General features: G+C 45.4%; 1 protein-coding gene across 3 annotated transcripts in view; it reads left to right on the forward strand.

Moving 5' to 3' along the window:
* KANK4 (KN motif and ankyrin repeat domains 4) overlaps positions 1-16,753 on the forward strand; it is an 80,637-nt gene that overhangs the window by 30,983 nt on the left and 32,901 nt on the right. For all 3 annotated transcript variants that reach the window (XM_037827053.1, XM_037827054.1, XM_037827051.1), the window contains exons 2-3: positions 12,246-12,343; positions 13,779-13,866. In XM_037827053.1, coding sequence (XP_037682981.1) covers positions 13,851-13,866 — 16 coding nt within the window. In that variant the 5' untranslated portion in view covers positions 12,246-12,343; positions 13,779-13,850. The remainder of the gene's footprint in view (positions 1-12,245; positions 12,344-13,778; positions 13,867-16,753) is intronic.

The raw sequence follows: 16,753 nt of genomic DNA on the forward strand, positions 1-16,753 counted from the left end.
GTGTTTGGCTTCAGCAGCAGGAATTTATTTGTCTCAGTTTTGGAGGCTGGAAGTCCAAGATCAAGGTATCATCAGGCCATGATTTCTCCAAAGTCTGCTGCGTCCTGGTGGTAGCTTGTTGGTGATCAGTCTCTGCCTTCATCACATGGCCGTCTGTCTCCTTTGTCTCCTTCTGGGGCATCTTCTCCTTCTGCTCAGCTGCCTGTGCTTCTGTCTAGATTTCCTCTCCTTCTAAGGACTGCAGTCATAGTGGATTAAAGCCCACCCTGATTCAACTTGGCCTCATCTTCATGAGATCTTCCAAGATCCTATTTACAAGTGAGTTCACACCCACAGAACCAAGGGTTAGGACTTGAACATGTCTTGATGAGGGACATGATTCAATCCCCAACAGTTTACCCTTGGACCCCAAAAAGGCATTTCCTCCCACTTGCAAAATTCATTCACCCCACCCCAATATCCCAAAAGCCTTAGGCCATTTCAGTAACAACTCTAAGTTCAAAATATCATCAGAATCATTTATGGCCTTGAAGACATCATGTTGAGTGAAATAAGCCAGACACAGAAGAACAAACACTGTATAATGTCACTGAAGTAAAATAATAAGAATAAGCAAATTCATAGAATCACAAACTAGAACACAGGTTACCAGGGGCCTAGGTAGAGATAGGGAATGGGAAGTTAATTCTTAATTGGTGCAGTGTTTCTGTTTGGGGTGATGGAAAAGTTTTGGAAATGTGTAGTGGTGATGGGTACACAACATTGTAATTTGTAATTAACACCACTGAAATATATACATGAATGTGGTTAAAGGGGGAAATTTTATGAGATATATACATTGCTAGACTAAAAGTTTAAAACAAAATGAAACAAAAAACAACCTTAGGACTATACAACATAAACAGTGAACCCTAATATAAACTATGGGCTATAGTTAATAGTATAATTATAATAATATCCTCTCATCAATTGTAACAAAGGTACTACACTAATGCAAAATGTTAAAAATGGGGGTGAGTATATGGGAACTCTGTATTTTCTGCATGACCTTTTTGTATACCAACAACTTCTCTAATAAAAAATTGTTTTAATCAGTTATGAGCGTGGTTTGTCCTGGGGCAAAATTCCTCTCCATGTGTGGACCTGTGAAAACCTAAAAAACAAGTAAACTGCTTCCAAAATACAATGGTGGGACAGGCATAGGGTAGACATTCCCTTTCCAGAGGGAGAAATTAGAAGGAAAACAGGGGTCACAGATCCCAAACAATTCAGAACCCAGCAGGGCAAGTTCCATTAGATTCCAAGTTCTGAGAGTCGTCTGTGGAACGATGATCTGTCCTCTGGGCCTGCTGGAGTGGCTGCCCAGCCCTTTCCAAGCACCGGAGTGTGTGGTCAGGTGGTACCCTGGGTCAATCCCATCTCCTTCAAGGAAAAGATGAAATTGGTAGAAGGTCACAGAGACCGTCCAATACCAAACATCCACTTCCCCCACTTCCTTGCTCTTGTTGAACTCTGGACTGATGCTCGCCCTTCCTTTGGCCGGCAGGCTCCTCGGTCTGCGTGTTCTTCATCCTTGTTTGACCACATCAGATATGCCTGCTCCTCTTCAGACTGAACTTGCTAGGGGCCAGGCAGGGCATTAGTGAAATAATAATAAAAGTTTCCCAACTTGACCTGAAAAATCTGGAAACATCACTGGCTCCACCCAGCTATCTGGCTTTCACTTATCAGGCTCAGTTTGGTTAAACTGACTTTCCTGAATGTGCAGGCCCTGCCTGTTTGAGCCAAGAGAAATATTCCTCCCAACTCAAAAGGCAGATGCCACAGCCCACTCAAGCCCTAAACTGTTCGCACCTGCAACCTGAGTGCTGCTCCCAGGCTGATGCTGGATTCTGACCAGGGACAATGATGCTGGGGTGGGAGCTGCCCAAACAGGGCAGAGGCAGACGCACCTGCTGGGGAGGGTCTGTCTGTGCTGACCCTCCAGATGCTTTCACTAAAGTAACCCAGGAGACAGGAGGAGGAGGAGCTGAGTGCCTGGGAAATATTTACTCCAAGTTGTAGTTCCCAAGCTCTTTTCACCATGGCCCAGTTTAGCCGAGCAAAAGACCTTGGGGCCTGAGCCCACTCATTCCCACTTTCCAGTGGAGAAAGAATTTGCTAATAACAAAAGATTGAAAGGAAAGAAGAAAAGAATCAAAATGCTAGTGCACCAAATACTCAAGAAAAAACAATTGACAGCAACTCCTAAAAGTAACTCTACAAGTGAATCAGGTAATAGAAGAATAGAAGCAGTTGAAAACTAAGACAGCACTGCATGACACAGTCAAGGTTTGTAGGTGCAAACAACGGAACCCACTCCAGGAAACCTACATAGAAAAGGAATTTATTAAGGCTGTCATTTGCCTGGCAGTCTCTCCCTTTCCATGGCACTTTCTTCCAGTTTGAAGTCTGGCCTGGGTACATTTGAAGGGCGTTCACAAGATGCTGAGTGACAAAAGAAAAAACACAATGAATATCCTCTATGCTAACAACAAAGTGCCTTTCCTGAGAATCACAGGAATTCCTGGTTGTACAGTGTTGTTTAGTGATGGATAGACGTCAAGTCACCCTTCTTTGTAAAATAGCAACTTAATGTTCTCAGTAAATTCTTGTAATTAACTTTTGTTTATTAATGCCAAGGTTTGTTAACCCTCAATAACTCACTTAATATGTTCCTGGTTCCTTATTTGAAAAAAAAAAAAAAAGAAATCCCATGTAATTACATTATTTGCTTGTAAGAACTGAAGAAAACACATTCACTTGGGGTCCATTTTTGGTTCTTTGGGGAATTCCTGGCATTTACACTGAGCCAGGGATTCTATTTTGAGAATTAAAGATTTAAAAAATTGAGATATATAATAGCAGGAGCATCTCTATGGCCCTGTTAAGAGACCCCCGGGCACTGTGAGGGACTTAGCTGAGGAGGACCTGATTCCTGCCACCCAGGCGCTTTCAGTCCAGCAAGAGGCACTGCACAGTCATACAGTGACCGGAGTAGATGGCAGGACATGATGGGGACCCGGTGACAGGTAGCTGAATTCTCCAGGGTCTCAATATGCACATGTTGTACCAAGGTTAAGAGGAGCTCGTTAGCATCCAATCTTCATGCTGATAGTCTAGGCTGCTGCTTTGTCCTGTGAGAGTAGAAATAACAATACTACTTTATACCTACTTTATAGGGTTTTGGGAATCAAATTGGATGGTGTTTGGAATGGACCAAAGCACCTATCACTTTGCAGAGTAAGTAAAGGGTACTGCATTTCAATGTTTATCTTCTATCTCTTTGATTATTAATTAGCGAGGTTAAACATTTAAAAGGTATTAACCATGTATAGTTCTCATATGAATTACCCTTCCTCATTTGTCTATTGACATCTTGATATTACAATATGTGTAAGGAGAGGACTGAAAGTGTCCCAGAAGGATCTAAATGAAGAGAGATGAGGAGTGGATGTCCTTTTTCCCTGTTGCCCTAATGTCTTTTTTTATTTTCTCCAAGGAGCACTTTCCACTGGTTAATGAAGCCTCCTTTCTCCCTGCAATTGGCCTTGCTTCTTCCCTCAGAAAATTTCATCAGCTTTAAACAATCAATCTTTAGAATAGCTGATTTCCCTCCTGGATCACTACACCCACAGGTCTCACATGCATGATTTCCTTCTCTGTTGATTTAAGTTGAATTCCATCAGAATGACTGGATGTAACCAGTATTCCCCGAGAGGTTCTCTTGGCCGTGCATGTGCCTAACAAGCATGCCCTGACCAGCCTTTGGAATCACACAGAGAGCCAAATAGCTGACCTTCCTGGGAAGAGTGCAAAAGCCTAAGGGACCACTCAGATAAAAAGCACATTCTTAAGATATTTCTATCTCTTCTTCCCTTTTGCCTAGCCTTGATCTTGCCTGACTTCAGCAGTTTACCTTGTTTTTTCCATCATGGGGCAGAAGAGGACTGGGCCATAGAAGTTGGGGGTTTCTAGATTGCAAAAGGAGTCAAACCTCCCCTCAGTCAAATAAATTTTGTTGGAGAAGTTCTTATGGATACACGTGTTTGGTACTAGGTGGCCCAGTGGTAACATGAAGTTGGCTATTAGCCTTGAGACATGTCTGAATGAGGCATAGGGGTGGGGATATGCTGATGCCCCAGACATGGAAAGTGCCAGGAGCCATGGAGGAACCCCCAGAAAGAAGCACAGATCCCCCTAGAGAAAGTGGTTGGAGTGTCCCACAAAGGTGAGGTCACCTTCTGCCTGGATGGCACCCCCACTGAAACACTTGTTCTGGTATTTGTGTGTCACCTACATCACCTTTAGGCCCAACTCAGGCTGTGGGATTTAGTGGAAAGAGCTTGGAACTGGAAGGCAGAAAATCTGGGTTTGAGCCAAGGCTTTCCCTTTTTTCACTTTGTGATCATGGAAACAAATTTTGTTCCTCATCTGGTAAATGGAGGATAATATTCCCTGTTCCACTTACCTCCCTGCTTGACCGTGGAGTTCAAATGAGATAATAGCAGGTGTGAGTGTACTGGAAGTTATACACAAAAGACAGAAGAATTGCTTCTCCTCTTAGAGATGTAGGCAGTTTGCACAGGGCCTGTCCCAGCATCTCATGCAGAGTCTGGATAACTGAAAATGCCACTTCTCCCCAGAAGGAGGTAGGGAAACTCTTGGTTGGGGTGTGTGTATGTGTCTTTTGTTTCCTGTTTATGTTCTGGCTGGGCATCGGAGCCCAGCTGATGAGTGGCATCACAGTGAGGGGGTGGGGGTTGTATTTCCCACCTTCATCCTGCTGTCTTTTTAATTTGATGAGAGAAGCCTGTTGGAAAAGCCACGCTGTTCCTTCTGTGTTTAAGGGAGTGTCTGGAGTGATCACCTGCATTTAGAGTCATAGGTGGTGTGGATGAGTTCAGTTTTGCACGTTAATTGAGCATCTAGCCTGTGATGCTGGCTGGAGAAATGGACACAAATGCAGTCATTAGAATATGGGGTGATGCATTCTGCAACAGAGGGCAGACAGGCACAGCAGATGCTTGAAGGACAGCCCTTTCACTGGGAGGGGACACCCTGGTGCTGGCTTGGAGGACACATGGGAAATGGCCGAGCAGAGAAGGGGGAACCCTGTTCCTGGTAGATTGTTGAGTCTTGCAGGAAAGGTGCAGCTCCAGAGGTAACAGCCTTTCACCCCTTTGTCTTGGATAAGGAAGAATTTATGCTGGGAGAGGGAACGAGAATGCTTATCTTAGTCCTGTAGACCGGAGTGTGTTCGTGGGAAGGCACGGGACCTTGATGAAAGGAAGGACTTTTTTCCATTCAGTTTCCTAGTGAAATGTTATATGCCTCTCTAAGCCATTCTCTAGCCAGTTTGCCAGAGATGGTCGATGGTCATTTTAAACGTGTCAGAGAGGCAGTTTGCTTTATAGTATATGTCTCATACAACTTCAGAGTTCAATGTGTATTTCTGGTTATTTTTTTTTTTTGATAGTTTGGTCTGTGTACTCCATTGACACAGAAAAATACTTTTAGCAGTTGCAAAAAGTGAATGTTGGTGTCCCATAGCCTCGTCCACCCTCACATTGTCCTGTGCCTTTCAGTCAAGTCCCTTAACCTCCCTGGGCTCCTATTAGGAGACCCATATCTTGGGCAAGAGGCTTTCAAATAAGGAAAATAAGGAATTTGGTCTGGCATAGTGAGAACAACATAGGACTCCACCCAGGAATTTTCATCTTAATTCACATTTGCTCCTGGATGACCAAGGGAAGACACTTAGGCGGTCTGTCATTTCCTTCACCTGTGCAATGGGGATACTCGGCCCTGGTCTGGCTGCCATAAGCACCGATGTGAAGATATATGTGACACGGGATAGAGAGTGCAAGCAGCATTTCAGGGTGACACTCAAAGCTGGCATTGTCACTGAGTGAGACAGGAAACTGCCAAGGACCCCAGCCTTTCAAACACACATCCTGAGTGTCTGTGTCTGTGAAGGTCAGAGCGGCTTCTGACCTTAGTGATTGGGGCTTCACTTGCTAGGACCGCGTTGCTTGGCTGGAGCCCTGGGAGGTCAGGGGACAGTGTCCCTATCGTTTTGCTGAGCCTGCATAAAAGAGCCCGGCGGCTTTCCTAGCCCCCCCTTATTTTTCGTTAGCCGCCACCCCTCTGTACCTCCTTCAGGTCTCCAGTAGCAGTGCTGGGGAGGGAGAGCTGGGAGAGCCTCTGTGCCCTGCCCCTCGCCACCTGCCTCTGCGGCAGCGGGTGGGCTGGACAGAGACTCCGCGCCTGCTGGGACACTGCCGAGACTGTCCTCTGCCCGCTGCTGCCCTCTCCCAGCTCCTCCACCCCGCCCTTCTGAGGTCACTGGGCCGTGCTGCAGTTAGAAACCTTGCCTGGAGCTGGATCCACTGAGCAGTATGTTTAGTCATTACGGCAGTTACTTTTTCTTGCTTTTCTCTTCATGCCAGAATTTGGTGTGTTTCGGTGCTGAGGGCAGCAGACTGGTGGAGCAGCAAAGGAGCAAGAGCTGCCAGTCTGGCCCTGGGAATCCACTGGGCATTGTTTCTGTCTCTGGGCTCTGTCCTGACAGGCTTCCATTCATTCAATGATCAGGGCAGTGGATTTCTCCACAGAGGGATTTGCGTGGTTACGGGACTCCAGCGAAGGAGCTGGGGAGGAAGTTCAAAAGCAGAGACAGTGAGAAAGGGATGCACCCCTGAAGGCTTTACAACTCCTAAGGGTGCTGCTTCCTCATTAGGAACAATTTCATTAGAGAGTCAGGTCAGCTGCAGAGAGGAAGGAGGAAAAGCGTAATTAATTATGACTGCCCCAGATGAGCTCCCAGGTTTGGAGGAGCTGTGGAAGGAAGGCGTGTGCGGCTGGGGTGTCTTCAGTGGAGGTGTGACAGCAGCTCTAACAACAAACTTTCCGTTTGGAGGATTTGCGCTTTCTTCCTCTTTCTGCACGATCCAGTATCAGCTTATTGAGCGGTGAATTCCTTTCTGACCCTACTCACCTATTCCCTGGAGCGAAAAGGAAATCAGTATTTGCTTTTCCAGCAAGGTCACAGATCACCTGACCGAGTCCTTTTAACAGCTGGGAAGCAGACACTGCTGTGCTGAACCTCACTAGCTCCAGTCCTGCGGTCCAAACCTTCCTTTCTGGGAGGGAGAAGTGTCCTCCTGGCTTCACATTAGGACCAGAGGAGGATGCGAAGGGAAGGTAACGAACGTGCTCACAGCTTTCCTTCCAACAGTTTTCTGTTCTTCATGAAGCTCCAGATTCAGCTGCTGCAATGCAGACAAAAATGACAGACACTTGCAGAAAATATGTGGGAATGGAGTTAATGAGCTTGTGTTAATGTGTCGTTTATTGAGCATGAGTTATCTCTTGTTTACCAGGTGGAGGGGTGGGGTGGGGGGCTGAGCCTGCTGGAGGGGTCGGTTGGGAGGATCTTTTTCAGGAGTGGCTCTCACCTCCCCTGGTGGCTGGGCTTCAGCCCTGTCACTGCTAAGCAGCGGCTGTCAGATGCCTCCTGCTTCTTCGCATGGGGCTCAGGGTCCTGGAATCGGAAACGGGGAGCTCTCTTCATCATGGCAGGACCTGTCCATGGTTTTGGTAATTTTGTTTTGTTTTCTCTTTTGGAAAGAGTGCTTTGTCTTTGCAAATATTAATGCAGGGATTGACACGATTTCTGTTGGGGGTCCTATCTTGACAAATATTTGACTTTGTAAGGTTGAATTCTCAAAGAATTCTCGTGGCAATGAGGTTATGCTTTGAGCCCAGCTTTCTTTTCAAGGAAATCCAAGGTGCTATTTATTTTGGCATGCAGCCTGTTCTGAGATGAAATACGGCATTTTTATTATTGCAGAATGAGGAGAGGTTTGAAGAGAACAAAAGTACAGAACCAGGTTTCAATTTCAGGACTAAGTAAGGGAAGGTCTCTATATTTGGATTTGAGGTTAGAAATGAGATTGAAATTGGTGTCATAAAGGGTATAAATGTGAAGAGGGGGTGGGTGTGGATATACTCTTCAGGAATTGGGCTGACCTGGGGAAATCTGTCCTCCTGGGCACCAAAGTACTTTTTCTAAAGTGCCAGCAGCAGACTTTGGTGGATTTTGAACAAGCAGTCTTGGCGCCCACCTCTTCCCTGCCCCATTCATTGGCTTTGCAAATCAGTGTGGGGCAATAGAGCCACACAAACTGTCTTGTCCCTGATTAACTGGGTAACTTTGGACATTCTACATAGTCTCTTGGTGCCTTAGTTCCCTCCTTTGTAACTTAGAGAAGAGACCTGTTTCCCAGAATTGTTGGTGAGAGGTTGAAATGAGAAATTATACACAGTACCTGACTCACAGACTAAGTGCTTAGTACCTGCCAGTTTCTTTCCATGGATTCTATTTGAAGACATCATTTTGTTCCTTCTTTTGTTCATGTAAGAACCGTGGACTGAGTGTCAGATGTTAAGAGATGAGGATGCAGGGGAGGAGAGAGGCATCAGTGGGTCCCACAGGATTTCTGACCTTTGCAAGCTTACAGTTTAGTAGGGGAAAAGAGCTGGGCAAACATAGAACTGTATGTTGTTATAAAACATCGAGAATAGGATGAGCTAGTAAAATAGGTTGAGAACTAATTGGAGGTCCTTGCTCCTGGAATAGGACATAAACATACGAAACGTCACATAACAATGTCAGGTATTAACAGGTTTTGAACTTTGGGCTACAACTTAACAGAATGCATAATAAGTTGTGTTATGTCGAAGCTTTAAATGCCCAAGAGAGTTGTGAAATTCCACTTTAAAAGGGAGGTCCGTCCAACAAAGCTATTTTCACATTCTGTTGTGTTGCAACCAAAGTAGCATGTGTTGATGCAATTATTCTTTGATTTCACTCACTTAACCACATCAAACATCCACTTACTCCAAGGAACCCCCTGCCCCAGACTCCAAGATGTATGTAGGACCATGGACAAAAGTGGAGAAGGGTGGGGGGAGACGTGGGGAGGGAGATGAATTCCATCTTTTTCTTTCTGTACTTAGAGCTCTTTTTTTTCTTCTCTTTGTAGAGTAACGCTTGCTAAACCTACTCTTCTTCAGTGGGGGGGGTGTCAGCGCCATTTAATTTCCAGGCTCTATGGTCTTGGGATGATTAATTTTAGTAAAATTCAAGTTTAAGAGAATGTTAGAGGTCTCTGTAGAGTTCTTTTTAATGAAATTTGACCTGATGTGCACTGAATAATTACTTGAAGTTGTATATTGTAATATATGCAGGGAAGAATTCCAAATGCTAACCAAAGGCAGAGGGTGTGATTGAATTCTCCAAAGCGGTGATGAGAATTCATGCACCCAAAAGGCCCGTGTGCATTCAGGTGGTCTTTTCCCCAGGAGGAGCCTTGCTGCTCCAAAGAAGTGGACCTCTCCTTTGGCTCACGCAGGTGTATGAGAGAGCGGTTCTCCTTCTCTGTGTCCAGAAGGCCCCTCATGCACACTGCGGGAAAAGCAGAAAAGCATCAGGGTCAGGAACATTTTCCTCACAAAGAGAAGCAGGGATCAGCCACAGCAGCATGAACTGGGCTCCCCCATAGGGTGGATAGATGGGTAGAAATAAATCACTTCCCACGGTTGCTGCAAAGGAGACGCTAGGCCTCTCTACGGTTGTGCCTAAGAGCCTCCTCCCGAATGCCTCTTTGTTGCTCAGATGTGGCCCTGTCTCTCTAGCTAAGCCAACTTGAAAGGTGAAATCACTGCCCTCCCCCCTACGTGGGATCAGACACCCAGGGGAGTGAATCTCCCTGGCAACGTGGAATACAACTCCCGGGGAGGAATGTAGACCTGGCATCGTGGGACGGAGAACATCTTCTTGACCAAAAGGGGGATGTGAAAGGAAATGAAATAAGCTTCAGTGGCAGAGAGATTCCAAAAGGAGCCGAGAGGTCACTCTGGTGGGCACTCTTATGCACACTTTAGACAACCCTTTTTAGGTTCTAAAGAATTGGGGTAGCTGGTGGTGGATACCTGAAACTATCAAACTACAACCCAGAACCCATGAATCTCGAAGACAGTTGTATAAAAATGTAGCTTATGAGGGGTGACAATGGGATTGGGAAAGCCATAAGGACCACACTCCACTTTGTCTAGTTTATGGATGGATGAGTAGAAAAATAGGGGAAGGAAACAAACAGACAAAGGTACCCAGTATTCTTTTTTACTCCAATTGCTCTTTTTCACTCTAATTATTATTCTTGTTATTTTTGTGTGTGTGCTAATGAAGGTGTCAGGGATTGATTTGGGTGATGAATGTACCACTATGTAATGGTACTGTAAACAATCGAAAGTACGATTTGTTTTGTATGACTGCGTGGTATGTGAATATATCTCAATAAAATGAAGATAAAAAAAAAAAAAAAAAAGAAATAAATCACTTCCCAACACTGAGGAAGAAACATCCCTTCTCCCTAATTTGAAGATGTGGGTCTTTCTCTCAAGGAGCCTACAGTGTAACAGGAGGGACAAAAAGCACATGCGTGAAGCATAATTAATAATTAAAGGCCCTGCCTGAAGCAATTAGAGAATAACTAATTAAATGCTGAGCTGAGTAGAACTGACTAATTTTTCAGAAAGAAATTCTCTTTAGTTTCAGGTAATACTCCTTAGGACAGGGGTAGATTTAAACTGGGTCTTGAAAGAAGAGAGAGGAGTGGGGGGTGGGGGTGATTAAGTAAATAGGCCAGGGAAGCCGGAGGCCAACAGGAGAAAGAAATGCTGAGAGGAGAAAGGCCAGAGAATAGGAGCAAGAGATGTACCTGTGAATAATAACATAATAGCTAACACTCAGAGAGCACTAGACACTGTTCCCGGTGCTTTACGAATGTTACATCCACTTATCTTCTCCAGGACCCTATAGAGTAAATAATGTTATCATTATTATCATTCTCTCCATCTTACAGGTCAGTAAACTGAGGCACAGTGAGGTTAAATACCTTCCTCAAATGCATACACCTAGTGAGTGGCAGTGATTTGAACCAGGCATTCCGGCTCCAGCATCCTTGCTCTGAACCATTGTCCTTCACGGCCTCTCAGTGAGAGCACGGGGATTGGAGTCAGCGAGACCTGAAGGCAAATTCTGCTCCAACACTTGCTCGTTAGGTGACCTTGGGCAGGCTTGTAAACTTTGTCAGCCTCAGTTTCCCTCTCTGAAAAACAGGAATAATAATAATCCTTTTTGGGCTGCTGTGGGGATTAAATGAGATAATTCATGTTATGTTAAGCGCCCGAGCTCCACCTTGTGGCTTGGTAATGTGGGGTGAAATGGGGGGGGACAGAAGGGAGAAGCGAGGCTGTGATGATGGAGAGATAGGCCAGGGGCGAAGGGGGATGTCAAACTTGGGGTCTGAGGACAGGCCACAGAGGGGGAGACTTGAGGCCACGGCGAAGGCCCCCCATGCCCGGGGAAGGCCAGTCTCTGCCAGGAACCTTGAGGCCTGATGCGGATCCCACCGCTAGCACCAATTTGTAGCGCAATGTAAAAGGCATTTTAAAAGCCACCTCCTTGAAGCTCAGAGTCACATATGTCACCAGAAGGAAAGTTGGAGGTTAAAAGATGAGAATGTATAAAACAGTGAACCTTGTGGTGGGCAATGTCCGTGATTAACTGTACAGATATTAGAAATCTCTTTCATGAACTAGAACATGAAGTTAATAATAGAGGGGCATATAGGGAATAAAATATGCCTATTGCAAACTATGTACTACAGTTAGTAGTATTTTAACATTCTTTCATCAATAGTAACAAATGTGCTATACCAATACTGTGAGTCAACAATGGAGGGGGGTGGTTAGGGGTAGGGGAGGAACTGAGTTTTCTTTTTTGTCTTTATTTCTTTTCTGGAGTAATGAAGATGTTCTAAAAGTTGAAAAAATATTAATTGTGGTGATGGATGCACAGCTGTATGATGGTACCGGGGGCAATTGATGGTGCACTTTGGATCTTTGGATAACTGTATGGTATGTGAACAATCTCAATTGAAAAAAAAAGTGCCTAAAAAAAAAAAACAAGAAGAGGCAGAACAATAGGGGGAAAAAACTTACCCCCTTTTGTATTAAACACAACTCAAAGGAGATTCCAAATTGACTTTTGACTTTTAAGTTGCCAACAGCCGACTTACCAAGGAGAAGGGAAGAGCTGTTCTAAAGCTGCGTCTTCACAACTGTTTCTTCCCCAGGCTTCACCTTGACACTGCCAAGCAGGACACCTGCCTCCCCGTAGGAATCGTCTCTTTACAACAGGACTTTGACCAAGGGCAACCCTCCCTGGCCCCAGGTTAGAACCCTCCTGCCTTTCCACTCTCTGCTTCCAAAACCATCCACACTCTCAGCTTCTTGTCCCTAACTTCTCCTCTGCTTCATCTCTGGGCTTCCACCCAACTCCCGTCCCTGCTGGTCAGGACGCTCTACACCTCCCCTAGGTCAAAGCTGGAGGGCGAGGAGGTCCCTATGTTGGTTCTCCTTCTGCCCATGGATGTCTCTGCTTTTAGAAACCTGCTTGCCCTCCAGGGCTTCATCAGGCCTGCATGTAGAAAGCCCCACCCCAGTAGCTCCATGGAAAACGGTTTGGAGGAGCTTGCTGCTGAGCTTCTCTGCCTTCCGGCACTCCCCTGCTAGGTAGGAAACAGGACAACGGCTCTGGAGGCAATTGCAGCACTCAAAGCGAAAGCCATACTCAAGTTTCTGTTTGGCAAACTTTAGAATTTCTCTCCTATTTGGCAGCCCTAATATTTTCCAGGCCTCTTCTCTAGTTCACTTATTGATTCCCTGTTTTTCGCTCCTGGGGCCACCCCTCCTCCTCTTTCACTCCCAATTTCCCCTGCCATTGGTCCACTGTGCTGGTCTGGAGTTTATTGTTAAGCACGTCGGAATTCCTAAAACAACCCTGCTTCCACCGCTGGGGTGTCACAGATAATTCATTATACTGATGTATGGAGTTGCAATCATAAAAAGCCAATTTCCTGGGTGATTTATTTTGCAATTGGTGCAGGAGCTGGGTTGTTTACCATTACAGGAAAGAGTCCTGGCAATGGATTAAAACTTTGGGGGAAATTTATGATCAGACCCCAAGGTACACTAATTCAGCATAAGAACAATATTCTGCTTGAATAGTTACTGATGTCTTTTGGCCACCCAGGTTGAACTTCCCTTGCTCTGCCCATAGTTCGAAATTACCTCCACGTTTTGGCTCATTGTCAGTACTTGCAGTTATCTCATCTTCATCTTGTATTTGATGGGGATGTCACACATCAATGATAGGTTCCAGGATTCAGCTTTTTCATAAAATGAATTATAATTCTCTTACCAGGATACGGCAAAGTAGATTTCAGCTCTTGATACTCTCAAAGTGCACTATGTTGGCTCACAAAAGTCCTGGGTTCTAGTTCTAGCTCTTTCAACTAATGTGCCGAGAGGCTTTGGACAAACCACTTAACTTCTGAGCCTCAGTTTCCTCATCTGCCAAACTGAAGGGTGTGGACCAAATGCATCCTTTGGTACCAACTATTGCTAACATTCCTTGAAGACTCCCAGAATTGGACTCTAGGAGTACATACAGGATCTTAATCTCCCTCCTTCGAGGGCTGTGAGCTCATGGACACCCCTGGAGGAAAGTCAAGAATGGGTGTTACTTTCCTGGGCACTGTGTTTCTTTGATACTATTTCTAACTCTGATGAGCCTTCCTCCACTATTCTTTCATTCGTTGTTCCAGAAAACTCCAGGCAATTCCACAGACTCATCAGATGAAGAGTGCCTGAGAGAGAGACGGTCAGCATTCCCTAAGATGGAGAAAACAGATGGTAAGCAGGCTGCTTTTTATTCCCTGGTTTAAAGTGAGCACTTGGGTTGGAAAGGGATTGTTACTGTAAATTCTAAAAATAGCTGGGGGAGGCCTAGAAGACATTACCTAAACAGGAAATATTGGGAGGCCCAAACCATGCATTTCAGGTGTAAACGATAGAAGGTGGTAGAGAATGAGAATGAAGCTTTATGTTTACATTGAATGGTATTATCTTCAGAATGCTTTCTCACCCCAGCCAAGCACCACGAAGGAGGCAAGATTCCTCTCAGTCATTTCTCTTTTTATAAAAGAGGAAGCTGAGGTCCAGGAAAGAGGCACAATATAGTGAAAGAGCCTCCGTTCATACCTGTGTGACTCAGCAAGTCATTTAACCTTTGAACCTCAGCCCCCACATGTATTAGCTAGCTTTGCTGCATAACAAACCAACCCATCCCACCCCCAAAATTTAGTGGCTTAAAATAACAGACATTTATTATTTCTCCTAAGATCCTGTGGGTTGTCTGGGACATTATTCTGGTCTGAGCTAGCTTGACGACCTTCACTGGGTTTGGTCACATGTCTGTGGTCTTCTGGGTGGCTTGTCTTGGGCTGGATGGTTTAGAACGGCCACACTCACGTGCCCAATGGTTGACTCAAGATTATCTGGGGCTAAGTAAAGGCTTAGCCACATGTGTCTCATCATCCAGCAGGCTAGCTGGGGCTTGTTCGCATGGTGACAGAAAGGTGCCAAGCAGACAAACTCCGACATGCAAGCAATCTTCAGGTCTCTGCATATGTCATGTCTCTCTTGACCCACAAGACCAAGCCCAGAGTCAGAGAGGGAGTGGGGTACCTGGGGGAGGAGTATTTTTGTGGCCATTTTTGCAAAACTGTTTACTATACTTCATCTGTAAAAAAAAAAAAACCCTCAAAGAGCTGATAAGAATTACATGAAATAATGCACATCGAGTTGTTAAGTAACAGTCATCTAGCACAATAGCTGTCTCAGTGAATGTTTCCCACTTCCCCTCCCCAGGAAAGTTGTTGAAGGCCATAGACTAGCCCCTGGTCTCCTGAGATGCTTTTTCCAGCTCACCAAATGTCAGGAAATTGTAGGGCCTATAATCCTCCTTGAATCACATGACCCTTCACCAGTGCAGGATTTAGGGACCAGATATTAGCTCCAGGCCCTGCTTCTTCCTTTTTTCCAAATGCGGTTACCGGCTATTTTAAGAGTCTGCTTTCTCCCCAGAGAGCTGCCTTTTCAGTGCATCCCCGGAAGTGGTCCCACAGAACACCAGCTCAGTTCCTCAATGCCCTGGGGGCCTGTCACCCCTGCCTGCCTCGTTTATTCCCACTCAGCATCCTCAGCATTGCTGAGCTCCTCAGGTGACTGCCCACAGCCAGCTCAAAAAAGGCAGCCCTCCCTTCAGTCGCACATTAATCCCAAAATAAAAACAGAAGAGGGAAAAGCCTCCAGTGCTGTCTTGGCCTTTCAAGGAGGCTCATTTAATTCCCCTTCTTTCCGGTGTTATTTTTGGCCACTTTCTCTCTGGTTTCTGTTTTTCCCATTTCTTTCGGAAACTGAGTACAGACTTCTGAACTTTCCTTCCTCTCCTCAAATGCCCCTAACTGGTTCGCTCACTTGCCCCACCAAGCTTTGCCCCTCAAGATAATTCCTGTGGCACCTCCCTCCTCACCTTGTCCTCTTCTATCCTGCCTCTTTGTATTTGGGTGTCACTCTTTAAAGTGGTGGCTGTGTTGGTTGGTCCTTTCCAAGGGTCTACCAATCTGTTGTGCTTTCAGGGTGAAGCCCTGTGTGAGTTCTGGGTAGTCTCTGAGTCCGTAAGTCTTACTTCTTTCTTCTCCCCTGACTCATTTTCCCACGTTCTCTCAAATTATATTTGTGGACTCTCATTCTGTCTTGAGACTGTAGTCCTAACCCAGAGTCACACATTTCAGGGACAGAGCATAGTCTCAGTGAATTGTCCCCTGCCCCATTCAGAAGCAACCCAGACATGCCTTTAGACACCTCTGTTGAACACCTACTTTATACCCGGTTTTTTATGTGCATTAGGTATTATTATCTTCACTTTACCAATGAAGTATTTGAGGCAATAGGAAATTAAAGTTTGCCCAGGGTCACACAGGTAGGAGTTGCCAGTCGCTTTGGCCGTGTGTTGGTTAATCTGATCTGAACTTAATTTTGAGCAAATGCAGTCCTCCTAGTGATTTCCTGCCCTGGCGCAATGCCTGGAATTCTGAGCTACCACATACCTGTCACCAGGTAGATTAACATGAGCAGAGCTTAATGCAAACATAGGTCTCCCTGCATACCAGGCCAAGGTCTCTCATTGAAGTTTCGGCATTCGTCTTGCACTGAGAGGGACAGAAGAGATGCAGAGTGGTGGTGGCAGGCAGGGCGACCTGATGGCTCACTGGGGTGTGTGTATGTGTGTGTGGTACCCCATAGCACTTGGTTACTAAAGCACTGATTAAACCTGTCATCCTGGATAGCTGCTTAGTTTCACAAACTCCTTTGATTCCCTCATCTCCCTTGTGGAAGATTTTGCCCTTGAAACTGCTGTTTTCACTTTGATGCTATTATTGTATTTGTGCTCTGGACCCACTCCCAGAGGCCGCTGCGTAAATCAGTGCATTTCTACGGAATTGAGGCAATAAGCAGATAAATAATGCAGCCTCTCCTTTAGGACAGTTCTTTGCCTTCTGGGTGATAAATCTGTTCTCTACTTGACTTTAAACAAATATCTTCTCTTTGATTCATCCTGTCCTTATAATCCAGGAGGCTTCTGGGTAGACCATTAGGCCCTGGAGCATATCAGAGTGCAACTTGGAAAACTGATACTTGGAGAGCAACAAAAGATATTGCTCTCATTTACTGAAAC

The sequence above is a fragment of the Choloepus didactylus genome, chromosome 2 (assembly GCF_015220235.1).
Source record: "Choloepus didactylus isolate mChoDid1 chromosome 2, mChoDid1.pri, whole genome shotgun sequence".
In the NCBI taxonomy this organism is placed as follows: domain Eukaryota; kingdom Metazoa; phylum Chordata; class Mammalia; order Pilosa; family Megalonychidae; genus Choloepus; species Choloepus didactylus.